At 57.2% G+C, this 16,507-nt stretch overlaps 5 protein-coding genes across 5 annotated transcripts; all 5 read left to right on the top strand.

The window, feature by feature from the left end:
• Positions 1–320: 320 nt before the first annotated feature.
• On the top strand, positions 321–1,247 carry JKF63_06294 (uncharacterized protein; the record flags this gene model as incomplete). The annotated part of the gene is made up of 1 exon (XM_067902244.1): positions 321–1,247. The coding sequence occupies one exon, from the start codon at positions 321–323 to the stop codon at positions 1,245–1,247; it is 927 nt and encodes a 308-aa protein (XP_067758741.1).
• A 1,672-nt stretch (positions 1,248–2,919) lies between these two features.
• Positions 2,920–3,612, top strand: JKF63_06293 (uncharacterized protein; the record flags this gene model as incomplete). Its single annotated transcript, XM_067902243.1, has 1 exon — positions 2,920–3,612. One exon carries the CDS (start codon positions 2,920–2,922, stop codon positions 3,610–3,612), a length of 693 nt encoding a protein of 230 aa, XP_067758740.1.
• Positions 3,613–5,097: 1,485 nt separating this feature from the next.
• Positions 5,098–9,642, top strand: JKF63_06292 (uncharacterized protein; the record flags this gene model as incomplete). The annotated part of the gene is made up of 1 exon (XM_067902242.1): positions 5,098–9,642. One exon carries the CDS (start codon positions 5,098–5,100, stop codon positions 9,640–9,642), a length of 4,545 nt encoding a protein of 1,514 aa, XP_067758739.1.
• A 544-nt stretch (positions 9,643–10,186) lies between these two features.
• On the top strand, positions 10,187–11,326 carry JKF63_06291 (uncharacterized protein; the record flags this gene model as incomplete). The annotated part of the gene is made up of 1 exon (XM_067902241.1): positions 10,187–11,326. One exon carries the CDS (start codon positions 10,187–10,189, stop codon positions 11,324–11,326), a length of 1,140 nt encoding a protein of 379 aa, XP_067758738.1.
• A 690-nt stretch (positions 11,327–12,016) lies between these two features.
• Positions 12,017–15,544, top strand: JKF63_06290 (uncharacterized protein; the record flags this gene model as incomplete). Its single annotated transcript, XM_067902240.1, has 1 exon — positions 12,017–15,544. The coding sequence occupies one exon, from the start codon at positions 12,017–12,019 to the stop codon at positions 15,542–15,544; it is 3,528 nt and encodes a 1,175-aa protein (XP_067758737.1).
• Between the last annotated feature and the right edge of the window lie 963 nt (positions 15,545–16,507).

Genomic DNA, 16,507 nt, shown 5'->3' with positions numbered 1-16,507 from the left:
GATGTCCCCTCCCCCGCGCATCAAACAACATTCGAACAGCACAATACAGACAAATAAAAAGATTAGGCCGATATTATTTCCTTCCGAAGAGCGCCCAATATAAGAAAAAAAGCAAATCAAATCAAATCCCCACATACGAAGCCACATCACACACACACACACACACACACGCTGACCCCCCTCCCGTTGTTGTTGTTGTTTTCTCTCCCTCCCTCCCTCCTCTCCCTCCCCCGTTGGCCGTTTAGCGAACTTTTTTTTTGTACTTGAAAAAAAAAGCAACAACAACAAAAACAAAAGAGGGGGAAGAAGAAGAAAAAAAAATGGTTCACATTTTCCTTATTATCGTCGTCAGCATGGGGGCCTTCTTTGCCTTCATGTTTACGCGCACGGCAAAAGTGGCACTGGACCCGACGATGTTCAAACACTTCAAGTTGATCAAACGAACCGAAGTCAGCCATGACACCTTCATCTTCCGCTTCGCCCTTGAGAACGAAACGCAAACGCTGGGGCTGCCGATTGGACAGCACATAGTGCTCCGCGCTGATTGTACTACAGCTGGCAAAACCGAGACGGTCACGCACTCCTATACACCCATCTCTAGCGACGACGAGAAGGGCTACGTTGATTTCATGATTAAAGTGTACTTCGCTGACGTGCATCCCAAATTCCCGAACGGCGGCCGACTATCGCAGCACATGTACCACATGAACATCGGTGATAAACTAGAGATGCGTGGTCCGCAGGGAAAACTGACCTACCTAGGCAACGGTACCACACGCATCCAGAAACCGGGTCGGGGCCCCGTCACGCAGAAGGTTGACGCCTACGCAGCCATCGCCGGTGGTACGGGCATCACACCGATTCTTCAGATCATCCACGCCATAAAAAAGAACAAGGAGGACCGCACGAAGGTGTTCCTTGTGTACGGCAATCAGACGGAGCGCGATATCCTGCTGCGCAAGGAGCTTGACGAGGCGGCCGCCAACGATGACCGCTTCCACGTGTGGTACACCGTCGACCGTGATGTGTCGCCAGACTGGAAGTACGACGTTGGGTACGTCAGCGAGAAGATGTTTCGCGAGCATTTGCCCGTGCCAGATTTGCTTGGCGACGACAAAGTGCCGCAAAACGCCGGAATTCAAAAAGTCATGGCGCTCATGTGCGGCCCCCCGCCAATGGTGCAAATGGCGATTCAACCAAACCTGATGCGCCTCGGCTACAATACCGATAACATCTTCAACTTCTAAGACAAAAAAAAAGTGTGTATATAAATGTGTACTTAGTTTTATCTACACATATCTGTGTCTGTGTCTCTGTGTGTGTGTGTGTCTGTGTCTGTGTGTGTGTGTGTGTGTGTGTGTATTTTTGAGTTTTTTTCGGGGAGAGATGATGATGGAATCGGGGAATGGCTCATGTGGGAATGAGGTCCATCGGCGTGCACTGATGTGGACGTGGACGCGAACACACTGGATGCCCTCTACCCCCACCTCAGCGTGGTGAAGTAAGGAGGAAGGGAGGGAGTTACAGGGGGATCCAGTGCGCCGACTCTGAGGTGGAGGTGGAGGTGGTCAGAGAGGGGGGGGGGGTATCGCTACCGATATCGGGCGGTGATATGGCCTGGCGTCGGTGCGTCGTGTCACGGTGTAAAAAAAAAAACTTCTGCTTTCTCTACACGACGATGGGCAAAAGCCTCGAAGTGATTCGAACGCATCTCTCCCAGAAAACACCGCCTGATTGGGGAGGGGGGGGAGGGCATAGTCGAATGCAGGACCCGCTTTGAAGTAACTCGAGAGGACCGCTCCCCCCAACGCCTGTCTACCGCTGCTTCGCATCACGCGTTGGGGGCCAGCGGACACGCGTACGTGGTGTGTGTGTGTGTGAAGAGAATTAAGCACACATACACAACAGGACAGCACGACTTTCCACTTGAACTCACTCTCCCCCTTTTTTTTCCTCACCGAGTTGCGCGTATGGCTGTCCAGCATTTTTAGTCTTTTGTTTTGCACGCAGCTGGCCCCGCCATTCTTGATGTCCCTGTTCAACACTTTGCGCCTACCCGCCTGCCCCTGAGTCCGGCTCGTTCGTTCCTAGGGTCCTACTGGGTCGATCTGCATCCAGTGCCCAACTCATCCTCCCCCCCCTCCTTCCTTTACATCTCACTTCTCTGCGTTTGTTAGAGTAGGGTGGATGGTAGGCAAGCACCTCGTTCTTGATGATATTCTTTGTGTGTGAGTGTGTGGCGCTGTCTTCAGTTTTTTTTTTGCGGTGCGGTATATATGTCGATACGTGTACTCGGGAGCGTGTACATGTTCGGTTTTTTGTGAGAAAAGAACACAACTCTCCCCTATCGCACTCCCCGTCCTTTCTCTCACCCCCCCCCCAAAAAAAAAACTCAACTCCTGCACCGTCGCCGCCCCCGCCGCCTCCTCTCCCTTTGTTCCCTCCTCATCCTGGATAATCTGACTTCCTTTGTGTGTGTGTGTGTATCTTGGTTCAGTGAAGCACCTTCAGCATGTTTTGGCACCGACTTCCCCTGCTCTCTGGTCAAGTTGTTGTGTGTATATGTGTGTGTGTGTTGCTACAATTAGAATGAGAAAACGAGATACGGAAGGCGGGCAACAGGAGTGGCCACCCATCCTGCTCCCCTCCCGTTCACACACACACACACACACACCTCGAACCATGGCATGCCCGCTTATCCGAGCACATTCGGTGTACATTGCGCTGTCGACGCGCTCTTGCAGCGCCGACGAGGGTGCCGAGATTACTATATGCCGCACGTCCCCTATAGCCCCAACAGGCATAATGGCAACTCCTCCTCCTCTTCCTCCTCTTCCCCACTATTAGCCGCTGCACCCCAGCCTCGCTCTTCACGTGCGTCCTTCACTGCCTCTTCCAGTCCCACCGCTTTCTTCGCGAATGTCATCGGCGAAAGACGCCAGCGCCTACCCGCTAGGCGGCAAAGTGAGCAAAGCGCTGCTCATCGTCACCCCTGCCTTTGCACAGGAACGTGAGTTTGTACAGTACCTCAAATATAAACTCTACGATGCCGGCTTCATCATCGTGCGAGAGGAACTGCGTCTCTTGAACAAGGAGATGGCAGAAAAGCTGACAGTGGAGCTAGACCAGTCGCTGCTGCCGCCGGTGGCGGCGCCTCCTGCGCAGACGCTGGCACCCGACTTTCCCACCTTCCTGCCAGCCAAGACTGATGACCTGGTCGGTACGGCATATGTGTTTGTAGTGGCTCGCACCAACTGTCATGAACTGATGCACTCCTTTATCGCGAAGCAGCTGTGCAGCGAGGACGCGGATGTTCTGGACGCGTTCCTGGAGCAGCATCATGTCCAGGGACGTAGGCTTCCATTCTGGACATCGCTGACGGCAAATGGAGCGAGGAAATCAGTAGCGCTGTTGTTCCCTCGCATACTGGCGGAGGATGTACCGACGTCGGCCGTGTCTCGGGAGTACGTCCAGGCGCATTTAAAGCAGGCCTTGGTACCAGCCTTGTCAGCGCTGGCCAAGCTGAAGCCCGAAGATCCGCTGCGCTGGCTGGCAATGCAGCTGCTGACAACCAACACACAGGCCCCGCCGATGATTTCGAGCCCATCTTAGTGGAGGTCAATTGTGTGTGCACATCCCATCATTGTCTACACATGTCTTGCCAAGCTCATCGGTGTCTATAAACCGCACTAGCAACAGCAGCCAGCCCCCACGCCGAGAACAACAACGAAAAAAAAAGAGAAAAAATCGAGGTTCGTTTAAACGCGCGCTTTCCTCAGCCTCTCTTTTTTCATCATTGTGCGTGTGTGTGTGTGTGTTCTCTCATATGTAAAGCAGAGCCGTTTTTTTTTTTATCACACTGGCACTCAACCAGCACCCGCCCACGGCGCCGCCAAGTCGGCAGGAGGGGAAAACACGACGGCCACCTCCTCTGTGCTGAATCGCCGCCTCCTTTTTCTTCAGTTGTTTGTTTTGGTTGGCTGCGGATAGAGTAGGGAGAAGACAAAAATGGCTTCGTCCCGGTGTGTGGCTCCAACGAGCGCTCAGTGTGTCACCCCTGTGTGTGTTTTTGTGTTTCAAAACAAAAATCAAAAAAAAATTTGTAAAGTGATCTTTTCGCCCCACCAAACAGACGGGACAGAAATAAAAAGGGCAGGGAAGGAAGGAAGGTTGGAACACGACAGAGCTGCCCCCACCCCCCACCCAACGTCACACACACCGCTTCGCTTCGTTCTCGCTCTCTCCCCCCCCCCCCACCCCACCTCACCCCACCCCTCCCGAGCGCATGACAGTGAGCTGTGTGCGCTCAAGTGCGCACAGAGATCAACGCACGCTGTATGTTCAGCACTGAGCGACATGCTTCCAAGTTCTCCCTCTCTCACCCCCCCCCTCCTCCTCCCCACGCACACGCGCCCTCGCCTTCACTCCTACCAGACGAGGAGAACGTGCCACGTGGTGTCTCTTCCTGTCGTTACGACGGTCCCCTTGGCCATTAGACCTGTGAAGACGCGGCCACACAGCGGAGGTGTGGCATACCTGCACGCGGTGTAGCCATTGCGCTTCCTTCCTCCTTTGGGGGGGAGGAAGGCGGTTGTGATGGGGGCGGTAGTGACACTGCGTCCGTTGATCATCTTTCTTTTTGTGCTGTTAGCGCTCCACGCAGGTGGAGGACCATGGCCTCTAGGTGTGCAAGCCGGACCCCGCCACACGGATGCACACACCGATGGGCCGAGCATCTATCCTCGCGACTACTACCTCGGCTCGTATGGCGCGCGCTGCACCCACGACCTGGCACACCTCGCCACCTCCGAAGATGCTGAAGAGCGCCTCGCCTGCTTCTCTGGGCGTGGAGTCCGCGTGGCATTGCTTGACACCGGCCTCTGTGCCGGCATCCCTGAGAGCAGTCGTAACTCCGTTACCTGTACGAGCGTCGTGCCTGGCGTTTCCTGTGAGGATGTTGGCTGCGCTCACGGGACGCGCACTATGAGCGTCTTGGCGGGACAACTTTCTGTGCTGCCCCCTTTGGATCGAGGGCCGCCTGAGGCGCCTGCCGGGAGAAACGGTGAATGGCCGCCCCCCCACTCGAGTCAGCAGTACATGGGCTTAGCCCCGGATGCTATAGTGCGGATGTTCCGTGTTTTCGACCGACAAGGGCGCACACACCGACGCTACATCGCCCGCGCCCTTGATACTCTTTTGCGCGAAGCGGAAGCGGTGGAAGCCGCTCGTGTACAAGACACGTGGAACACATCCAGCTGGCCCACACGCCACCTCAACGATACAGTGGATGTGATTAACTTGTCCTATGGCAGCGAAGACTACTACGCTAGCCCGGAGGTGCAAGACAAATTGTACAAGCTAATGCATGAGCACGGCGTCATCGTCGTGGCGGCCGCCGGCAACGACGGTGCTCGCTTTGGCAGCGTGCGAAGCCCCGCTGACATGCCCGGTGTGTTGGCCGTCGGCGCTCTTCGCTTCGAAAGGCCTCGCGAGTTCGCCCGGGCGACGCGATGGCCACACGCTTTCGACACCGATGCACTCGACCCCCCCGTCAACTTTTCTGCAACTGGTGGCGGTCACAAATCTGTTGCCTTTTGCTCTGGGCGAGGTCCCACCACCTGGGAACTCCCCTTCGGTGCCGGACGCATAAAGCCCGACCTCGTGGCTCTCGGCCAACACGTTTGGACTGTCCAAGGAGTGACGGCAGCAACGGCGGCCCCACAAACACGCAGTGTCTCATCTGCGCTGCAGCTGCGCTCTACGTCAGGAACTAGCATCGCGGCCCCTATTGTGGCCGGAGTTGTGGCGCTTTGTCTCGAGGCGGCACGGTCATCAGCGCACGCCACAGCATCCGCATCGTCGACCACGGCAGGAGATGTTTTCTTTGACGTGCGTCATTATCGATTCGCCCGCGTTTCGGATTCGCTGCGTGTGCGTGAGGCGATCATGCGCACGGCTGTTCCGCTGAAAGACATCGCACCGTTACACAGCAACTTTGTTTCCACGACAGCCTCAGAACGGCATCCTCGCCGAGTTCTGGCAGGTGCGCCACTCTTGAAGCTGTACGCACGCTACCTGAGCCTCTCGCGGCTCAGTATTCTCTCTCAGGGAATGGGCGAAGTGCAACCCCTCCGCGCGCTGCAGACCATCGTCGCAGAGTCGCTTGCGTCCTCGAACCTCGATGCGTCAAGCCCGTTGCGCAACTGCGCCTCCTTTGCCATACCCCCGTCAGTGCACGTGGGCGTTGGGGTGTTCAATGGTGCAAGCGGCCGCGGTAGTGACAGTATGAACATCACGCAGAGCCGTCGATCTCGTCATGGTGCCGACGGGAAACCACTCGGGGACTTGGCGTTACGAAGAAGACCCGGCACTTCCTCCGCGTACTGGTGGCCCTTCGCCGATCAACTGGTCTACCCCGGCGCGACGCCCGTGTTGTTAAACATCTCTCTCCACATGTGTCCCCCCTCCCCCTCCCCCTCCCCCTCCTCCTCCTCCTCTTCTTCCGTCAGGGAAGGTGGAAAGGGGGCACGCTTCAACTTCAAACCGCCGTATCCCCGCGCCACGTTTGTATTTACGAGGGTTCGTGGATGTGTGCGTGCACGGGACGATCGTGTTTCAGGGCAAGATCGCTCCTCTGACGACGACTGCTCTCTCCCCATCTTCCCGAATGACGCGCAGGGCCACCGCGGCCGGCGATCGGCAAACTCGATGCCATTTGTGAACTCGGCGGCAGCGGGACCGCAACACACTCAAGACGGGGCGCGCACATCCGTTCGACTGCAAAGCGCGCCACAACCGTGGATGCCCCGCCTCCTCCGCGTGGTGAGCGAGCTCACCGTAGTGGCCGGCGAGTCGCCGAAGTGCGATGGTGGTAGACCACAGCCACCAGAGCAGCTGTCGCCGCCGCCGACATCCTTCAGCCTCTCCGTCGCTGTCTCCACCCCCCTGTCGGCACAAACGCATCTCTGCTACGACGTGGCAACGGGGACGGTGTCGATGCGGAAAGCAAGGGCCAAGGGCTCGAGGGTGCGTGGCAACGACACCATAGCTGGCCGGGGCTCTGACGACGGCGATAATGATCATGGAAACCGGCGTGCGAAAAGGCGTGCGCAGGTTTTGGGAGACCCCGGCCGCTGCGTACCGCTTTTTCACGCGTTGCGCGCACTGCGCGTGGAAGGCGCTCTGCACATCGTCACTGGGGGCCCCTCTTCCTCCTCTGCCTCCTCGCGGCCCATGTTGACCGTGCCGGTCGTTGTTCGTGTCGCTGAGCCGCCGCCTCGCGCGCAGCGAGTGCTGATCGACACGAGTCTCGACTGGCCAAACCCCACGACAGCCAACTCGAATTTGTTCATCGCCGGCGACGACCCGCACGAATCCCCCGCTGGCGGCGTAGGGGTGGTGCCGCGATGTGGAAAAGAGCGTCAGCGTCACGAGCGTGCCTACGCGGAGGCGAATGGTGGCGACCACCCGCACACCAATATCGCGCTGATGTGGCTCTACCTGCGCCACACACTTGGTTTGGTGGTGGAGATGTTTCCGCTACTACACATGAGCACCATAAACACCTCGCTGGAACCCAGAGGTAACGCAACAGTAGTCTCATCCTATGCAGAGTGGACGTCCAATCACTCTCGCGCAGTGCAAAACTTAGCGGCAGGCGCACTGGCCCGCGTCGGCACGCTGATCGTCATCGACCCGGAGCGACCGCTGACACCCGATATGCGGCACCTCCTCACACGCGCGGTGCTGAACGAGGGCGCCAACGACTCTACGGACGGCCTTAACGTTCTTCTGGTGACGGACTGGTACAGCGCCGACGTGGCAGCGATGTTGCACTGGACGCGCGATGAGAGCACCGAGGAGGCTATGGGTCTCAATGACACGAGAGATGCCGTGCGCAACTTGCTGGCACAGAGGCACTTGGACAATGGCACTATCCGCGGCCTGGCCGGCTCCAGTCACGCTCCATCGTGGAACCGTTGGCTCTCAGAAGTGTCTGCTGCTTCAAGTGGCGGTGCTCGCAGCGGTGACTGTCATGGCGCCACCAGCCAAAGTGACACGGACCTCCTCGACGCGATGTCTGAGTTGCCCTTTGAGCTGAGCGAGGACATTGTCATGGACGGCGTTCTGGTGGTCGATGCCGCCGCCCCAGCCAAGAGGAATGAGTCTGAGGGCAGCGGCGCCGCCGTCGTCGCGGCAGCAAAGACAGTCGCTGTTCGCTCGCTTGGGCAGCTCAATGCAGCCGGTGTCTTGCAGTGGCGTTACCCCGTGCAAGAAGCCCTACAGCAAACGGCAGAGAGAAACGCAGCAGCTGGAGGCTCGAAAGAGGCGCACGAAACCAGCGCTCCACCACTTGGTGGCAGCACCTGCAGCGCCGATCACGCATCAAAGACGTCGGCCATGCCCTCAACACAAGAGGGAGGAGGAGGAGGGGGCGAGGCAGTCATGTGCAACGTTCTGCCAAGCTGGGCTCAACAGCAGCGTCGTCTCCTGAAGCGCATCATCGTGAACGCAGGGAACGGCTCGGCGTGGGCAGCCGTGGTCAAAGACAGCTGGGAAAGCATGCCTGGCAGAGGCCAGGAAAAACGCCTGGGCCGCATCAAGGGCCTGCAGACAGTGGAGAATGGCGCACGGCCACCAGCAGCAGCCAACGCAAGTCAGGTGATGCAGAGCCTCCCATACGGCGTGCTGGGCTTTCTTACGCTCTCGCCACCACCCGAGCGCACTACTACCGCGTCACTCCGCTGCTCCCGGCCCGGACGGATCACAATCTTCACAGACTCCGACTGCCTATCGACCTCGGACTACCACGTGCAAGCCGTCCTGGATGAACTCGAAGGTTACCTGTACCCGCCGTCCGCGTCGTCGTCGTCGTCGTCATCCGGGGCTGCGTGCGCTACGTGGGACTGCTTTGCACGCACCCTCGATGGGCAACGCCTCCTTCAAGCGGAATCGACGCAGAGCTCCGTGTGCGTTGAAGTGGTGAAGGAGATGCTGCTGTGGGCGCTCACAGGCAACCTCATCCCCTGGCAGAACTCCTCCAGACTACACTGTACAACACACAGGTGGGGGAGTGCTGCGCATCGGTGCAGACTGGGGTCCACACCCGGCATGGACAACGCGCACCAAGACAAAGCCTGGTCTGGCAGCGATTATGGCGGTGAAGCAGGCACCAGCTTTGACGATCTGTTAGGAACGGCTCCAGAGCGAGCGCAGGTTGGCGAGGTGGTTTGGAGGCTGTGGGCTGCATCGGCTGAAGGCACTGCACGCGATGCAGCGTCGGCTGCTGCTGAGAGACCAACGGGTGAGACTAACCTGCAGCGCGACGCCACGCTCGATCAATGGAACGCTGTTGAGGAGGTGATGCCCGCATTGGTGGTAAGATACCACGGAGACTGGCGTGTGCATCTGGAGGACTGCGATACGCCGCCGTCAGACGCAAGCGCCTTGGGCAACTCACTCGCTCAGCCAGCGCAGCGCCTCTTGTTGGTTGAACGCCTTCTTTCAGTCACCCTCTTGTACGACACACTGCGGTGGCTACTCCATCCGATCGTGCTTAACCAGCTCCTGCTGGGCGCAGCGGCTTCAGCTGGCATTTTGCTGTGGCGTGTGCTCGTGTCGTTGTGGGGACGAAGACACTAGTCTGCTTGAGGTCCTGCTGCTGATCTTGTTAACGGTGGGCCACTCATTCTTGTAAGTGTTGTGGTTCAGAGAAAGAATAGGCTCTCAAGGAGAAGGGAGGGGAGAGGAAAGACACGCAGGGAAGAGAGCGATCATTTGGTTTTACATCTATGCAAATTAAAAAAGAGAGCCTACCAGGCGGTGCGCCGCTTGTCCCCCCCCCCCCTCCCAAACCACCACCACAGCCTGTGTCGCCAAATATGCATGAACCTCGACAGCTGTACGTATGCGTATGTGCCGTCGGCACACCAGGCCCCCCTGGCAGCGTGGTTCGCATGTGCTTACCAATATGTAGTCATCCCCTCACCTCTTTCTTCCCCCCCCCTCCCTCCTGACTCCACCTCTTCTGTAGTTCGACGCCGCCATTCAAGGACTGGTGTTTAGCGGGCATCTTTGAGAGGAGTGTATCGAATTGTAGAACGACGCCCAAACCTGCACCCACGCACACACATATATGTACGCACGCCGAGAGAGAGAGAGAGACACTCACAGAACTCAAACACGGATGAAGTCGATTCGCACAAGTGGTAAGGGTGACGCTGTGCGTCCTCCGTATAGCACTACACCACACAGCCACCGCGCTCACGAACGCCTGCGAACGCTGTCGCGAGTCGCCCGTGACGTCTGTGCGATGATGACGAAGGGGAAACTTCTTGGACAGGTGTTGTTCGCGAAGCACAAGAAATCAGGACTCGCGGAGACACTCTTGGCGCCACCGCCTTCGTCGACGCTGCCGGCTCTCGTACCAGGCGACGTCCTGCGCGACCTCGCCTTCTTCACACAGGCGTCAGAGGTGAGCTTCTTCTCCACACACCCGTTGCTCTGTGCGCGGGTCTTCGGTGTTACCCCTGGAGAAGTCTTTGAGAGCGGCGGTGTTTGTGTCGGCGCCTCTAGCGACAGCGGCGAAGCCGAAAACGGGAACAGCACTTCGGGAGAAGTGATCGTGGTCGTTGGCGCGCGTGGCGGCAGGCTGTGGGTGTGGACACACGGCGATGCAGCGGCGCGAGTATTGAGTGTTCCTGTGTGCGCTGCCATCTCTGCATCATCGAGTGCGGCAGAGGTGCGAAGTGCCCTTATGGAACACTATCAACTGCGCCAATTCTCTCGCCCGTCACGTCCACAGCGCAATCCCGGCGACGGGAAGGCGCAGCAGCGGCGGGAGGAGGAGGAGGAGGCTCGACAGCAGCGACTCCTTTCATCTGTGTGCGCCGACTTTCAGAGTCTGTGCGCCCGCGCGCATGAGGAGGCTCAGCGGCTGTACACCGCCGACCAGCAGGCCTTTCTGCAAAGCGCTCCTGATATGTACGTGGCAGTCACAAAGACCGGTAACTCCGTGGCCAACTCCCCGGGGGCTGGCGCATCGACCGCGACAGGGGCACACGCAGAACCGCCGCCTGATGACGTCCGAGGGGCTCCCTCATCTTTTTCTCTCTCGAGATCGATCTACACTGACATCGCCTGTCACTCACCGCACGCCGCTACCGTGGTCCTGCTAGCGCCACACGTTGTGCTGGGGACTCGGGCCATCGGGTGGGTAGGCGAAGGAGACATAGTCCTGCCCGACGCGCTCGTCGGCCAAGGGAGGTGTCTGAGTGAGGCATCTCTCTCCGCCTCCGTAGTGATGGAAGGCACGTATGCATCATAGAAAAATATTTTTTGAGAAGTCGATGCGAGCTGTCCGCGGAACGTTGCACCACGCAAGGGACCACCAAAACGGTATGTGAGAAGTGCAGCAGTAGAAGCCGCCGCAACAGCTGGTCAACGTAACACACACTGGGGGGGGGGTCACACGGCAAATCTTTGCCGTTTCCCAAATACAGACGCAGAAGGGGCGCGTGTGGGCTCGCACATACCAGAACGCATAACGTTTACACATGTATGTAGATGGGTATGTATATGTACATCTATATATATATATATTCCTTCCCCCCTCCCCCACCCCCCCCCATGTTCCTGTGCTCTCCCGTAATACCCCTTTCCCCTCCCCCTTCTCCCCTCCCCTCCCCTCTCTTCACACACACACACACACACACACACACCGCTCTTGGAATCCAAAGCCGCTTCGGATAATACAAACGCCTGCGGGCACACATATAGGCGATTGTATCGTTCCAGTTGAAGCCTCGTAAATTTTTTTTGACATATAAACGACGGTGCTGTGCTTTCATTTGTTTTCCCATCCTTCGCAGTGTATCTCAAGTGGCCACATTTGTTTTTCTGTTCGTTGCAGTTACGCGGGTCACTCCTGCCGATACACTTCTCTTTTCATTTCTTTGTACGTATATAAGTCTGTGTAGAGCGTTATTAGGTTGTATGCATCTCGCCTCTCTCTCTAATGTTCCGTCCGCGTGACTCTGGCTCTGTAGATGATGGCCGTCGTCTCTCCGTCTATTCCCGGCTCCTGAAACCCCTTCCTTCCTTCTCACAATTGAAGCGTTATGAACGACAGCAGCGCCATGCCCCCCTCCTCTTCTTCATTCTCGGATTACTGCTGCTCATCGGGATCCTACACGTGAACTTCTTCGATGACGTGGAGAACTCGCACGATGGTGAAGTGCGGGAGCTTCGGTACGAGAAGCATGGCCTGTGGACTTTCTTGTTCGCGTCTCGTGACCGCTGTCGAGCCGCGCAGCGCGCCCCCGGCCGGCACGAGTTTCCATTCGTGCCGGGTGAATTTGACGCCGAGGACATCAACGAGGACTACCTGTCATGGCTCAGTGACGTCCGTGATACCCGAACGCTGGCATCGGACGACTTCTTTGAGCAGATGAATTTGTTGCGTCAGCCAGGCAGCAGTGCTGCACAAGCATCGAAACTCGTGGAGGCGCTGACGGAGAACGAAAAGTTCTCTGCTCGTGGGAAGGCGAAGCGCAAGCGCATGTTGTCGAAGACGCAGAAATCCTCGACGTCGCTGTTGGACCTTTTACTCGGTGGTAGCACCGGAAAAAACGACGGCGACGAGGACGCGACCGTGGTGCACTACCCCAGCAGTCTTGCTCTCCACTACTTGAACTCATCCACCTCATTCTATCTGAGCGGTAATGACGTGCAGCTCGTGCCCTACCCGTGGGTACCGCCGCCAGTGACGCCTCGGGACGCAGATGCAATCGTGAAGAATAAAAAACACCCCGACAGGAATGCCGAAAAAGGATCTGCTGCCGACGGCAACAGCACGAATTCCACCATCACGGTCACTATACCAAAAGGCAAGATACGCTCTCCTGTGCCCCATCGCACGACCCCGCACACACCGGCACACGGCTGGGATCACTTCTACATTGCGATGAACCTGTGGGAAAACGAGGACGTGCTGCCAGACCTTACCGAGGCGTTGATCGTCTTTCTGGAGGAAGAGGTGAAGCCCTTCTTTGATCTCGCGACCTCCGTCGTCGTCTCCATCTACGCCACCATATCCTCTGACAAGACAGCCGAGCTCATCTCTACCCTGCTCATCCCGCGGCTGCACGCGGCAGGGGTGCGTCGCGTCTATGCCACAACGGAAGGTACCTGTCTAGGCTACGCGGAACGCCAGCGTTTCCATGAGCGCATCGAGTGGATGGCGTGTGTCCGTAACAAAGCGCTCCATCCGCTCTACAAGAAGGGTATGAGCCTATTCGAAAGGTCGCCACCTCAAGAGCAGGCTAGTGCAGAGGATGAGGATAATGCGGAGGGTCTCGTCGTTCTGTTCTTCAACGACATTTTTTTCCGACCGCAGGACATCACGAGACTCCTCGAGAGTCGTGCCGAGTCACAAATCGCGGCGACAACGCGCCCGCATGGCTGGATCTCCGCGGCTGGGAAGCCCAGCGTCAAGACGGCAGGTGGTGCAGATGTTGGCACAACATTCGATATGGCCTGTGGGATGGACTTCTACTTCAGCTTCTATGATACGTGGGTCACGCGCGATCGTCTCGGTGGTCCCTTCCACGGGCAAATGCCCTACTCGCGCGACCACCCCACCCAAGAGGCCTTTTACCGCATCCTCCATCATGAGCGCAGCAAGAGCGACGGACGCGGGTCGGGTGCAATCCCGGTGAAGTGCTGCTGGAACGGCGTCGCTGCCGTCCGCGGTCGTTTCTTCCTCACACCGACCCCATCGCGCCGCCGGGGCTTTCCTGCGCCAACCGCGGCCGAAGGCGCACACTCAAGTGTCGCGCGCTCTCCTGAAGTCCTGCGGAGTCCCTCGGGTGCTCTTTACGACCGCATCGGCAAAGTACAGGACGTATTGAACCAAACAGAACTGGCACGCCACTATTTGCGTGTGTTGGCTCGCCGCCTGGACATGAAGTATGCGTTGTGGAGCAAGAAGCGTCGTGAGATCGTCGCACCTGCAGACGTGCCCTTCTACGAGCCGGAGATGTGCAACCAAAGTAGCAGCTTCGAGAAATTCCTGCAAGCCCTCGTGGAAGATGAAACGCAGGGAGCGTTGGCCCCAGGCGTGGACTGGACACAGATACGGGTACAGTACGATGAGAATGTGCTCTTCCTCGACGACGCAGCCGTGAAGATACTGAACACGAGCTATGTGGGTCCTGGTGGCTTGGTGGTACTGAACATAGAGGAAGACAGCATCTACTACCGCGCTCGGTATCCGTCTATACGCTTCCGGCACTCCTTCACGCCCTCTTACGGCTCCACCGTGGCTGGGCCTGCACGAGTGCGCGATGACGTTTGTCTCTCCTCGGAATGCCTCTTGATATGCCAAGATGTCATGCAGGCGGCCATCCTCCAGGATGGACGAGCCCCCATCATTCTGCTCAACCCCCTCGTGCGTGTCGCGTACAATCCGGAAAATTTTCGCTTAATCACACAACATGCGTGGTACTACAACAATCCTTATGTTTACTGGGGATGGACGCTGTTGCTGCGGGCGCGGCTGTTGGAGCCCTTCTCATTATTGAGCAGCATTTATTACAAATATAGCAATGCCAATCCCCCGGTCGAGGACCGAAGAGTCACTTCGGCGACAGACGACTGGCTGATCCCCACCTCAGTTGCTGCTACGCAAGGGAAGGAGGCGGTCACGCACGCTGTTCAGAAGCTTAGTCTGCAGGACGGAGACGGCCAGGTGAGGGGCGTTGGTTACATTGACATTCCTACACTGACACAAATGAACTGCCAAAACCTTGGGGAGAGCGACATTGAGGCTATTATCGGCAGTCTATTGCTCTTGGTGCGCATGGGTCAGCTTCTCACCGTGGCGTTGTTGTTTTGGTGGCTATGCTGGCAAATAGAAGACAGTATGGTTGCCGCTGTGCAGTCGAACAGTGACAGTGCGGCAGAAGTGAATAGGGTAGAAGAGCTCGAGAGGTCTGCGCTCTGTCGCACTGTGTGGCCTTTTAAGTCTGCTCCGCGGCTGTGGATCTGTTCAGGCCGTGCTCCTCTGGGTAGAGGTAGCCGTCTGGAGGCCAAGCTCGCAGAGAAAATGAAATCCGTGCGCAGCTGCGTCTATAGCTGCATCACTCGCCTACACACATCCTCGGCAGCGACCGTTCCACCACCGCTGCGTAGACTGTGGACTCATCTCCACCAGAAGAAAACCCTGCGCTGGATCAGCGATGCAGTGAGGCGTATTGTGCGCCTCGTTGCACATACACTGATGTGGCTATTTCGGAAGCTGTGTTGCGTTGGGCTCGGGCGTGGGAGTCCTTCAGGAACGAGGCCCTTGGACAGCCCACATAAACAGCCGAACACCGACCCACTTCTACCAAGGTCAAATACAAGTAGCGCCTTGGTTCCTGAACCCGGCTATCAAAAATCGCCGCCGTTTGTAGTGGCGTGCCGCGTTCCAGCCAGCGGCAGCGGTGCTGGCGGGGTGGGAGCGCTGCTCGACGACAGCTATCAGGCAGAGGTGTGTCGGTAACACCTTCGGCACGTCATTGGCTGTCATTGGGGAGGTGCGTGTGTGTGTGTGTGTGTGTGTGTGTGCCCTGGAGTGTATGCACGAGCACCTCCCACCACCACCGCCACCCCCTTACTTCGGCGAACCGCACCTGCTTGCTCTATTTTATTTGGACGTATCGTTGCCACTTATGTCGCGCACCTCAAAGTGGAGCCCCCGCAATGCTCATTCCACATAAGAATTTTATTTGGGGGATGACAATTTTTGACTCTTATCACGGAGCCCGAATCGATTGGAGCGGAGGGAGGAGCGCTATCATCGGCATTCGATGGCTGTGATATGCGGTAGTATATTTGTATATTTGTATATATATATATGCGTATACTCGTGACATGATGATTCGCTTGGGGCTCAGCTGCACAGAAGACTCACGCCGTGGTAACTTGAACTCTCCCACGACCACAATCCCTCTCATGGCCTTTATGAGAGAAACTCCCCTCAGATGGGGTGTGGGGGTGTGGGAGGGGGGAGGGGTTGGCCAAGACACCGCCTCTCACGGGAAGCTGATGGTAAGTCAAGAAACTAGAAGCGTAGAACAAAATTATGAGTCTGCTTTACCGCTCCAATCAAGCACGTCACATACACACATGTACAATAATATACACAGTATACACTCACATATGCACGCACGCAACCTCGAGGATTATCCCTCCCGTTCTCTCTGTGACGACGCTTACAATCTCTTGATATATATATATATATATATATACATGTACACCGTGTCACACACATAATCTCGTCACCAGAGGGGGAGAAGAAGGAGAGGGGAAGAAGGCAGCAGCAGCAGCATCTCACCTATCCTTACCCTTATCTGATCTTCCGATTACCGCTTACGATTGTCTTTAGATGAAAGAAAGAAACAGCAGGAGAAAGGCGGGCCGTTTGATCTAAAATACGTACTCACGCAATCCACTAGTATGACGG

The sequence above is a fragment of the Porcisia hertigi genome, chromosome 13 (assembly GCF_017918235.1).
Source record: "Porcisia hertigi strain C119 chromosome 13, whole genome shotgun sequence".
NCBI classification, from domain to species: Eukaryota; Euglenozoa; class Kinetoplastea; order Trypanosomatida; family Trypanosomatidae; genus Porcisia; species Porcisia hertigi.
This window is presented reverse-complemented; position numbering and strand designations above follow the sequence as displayed.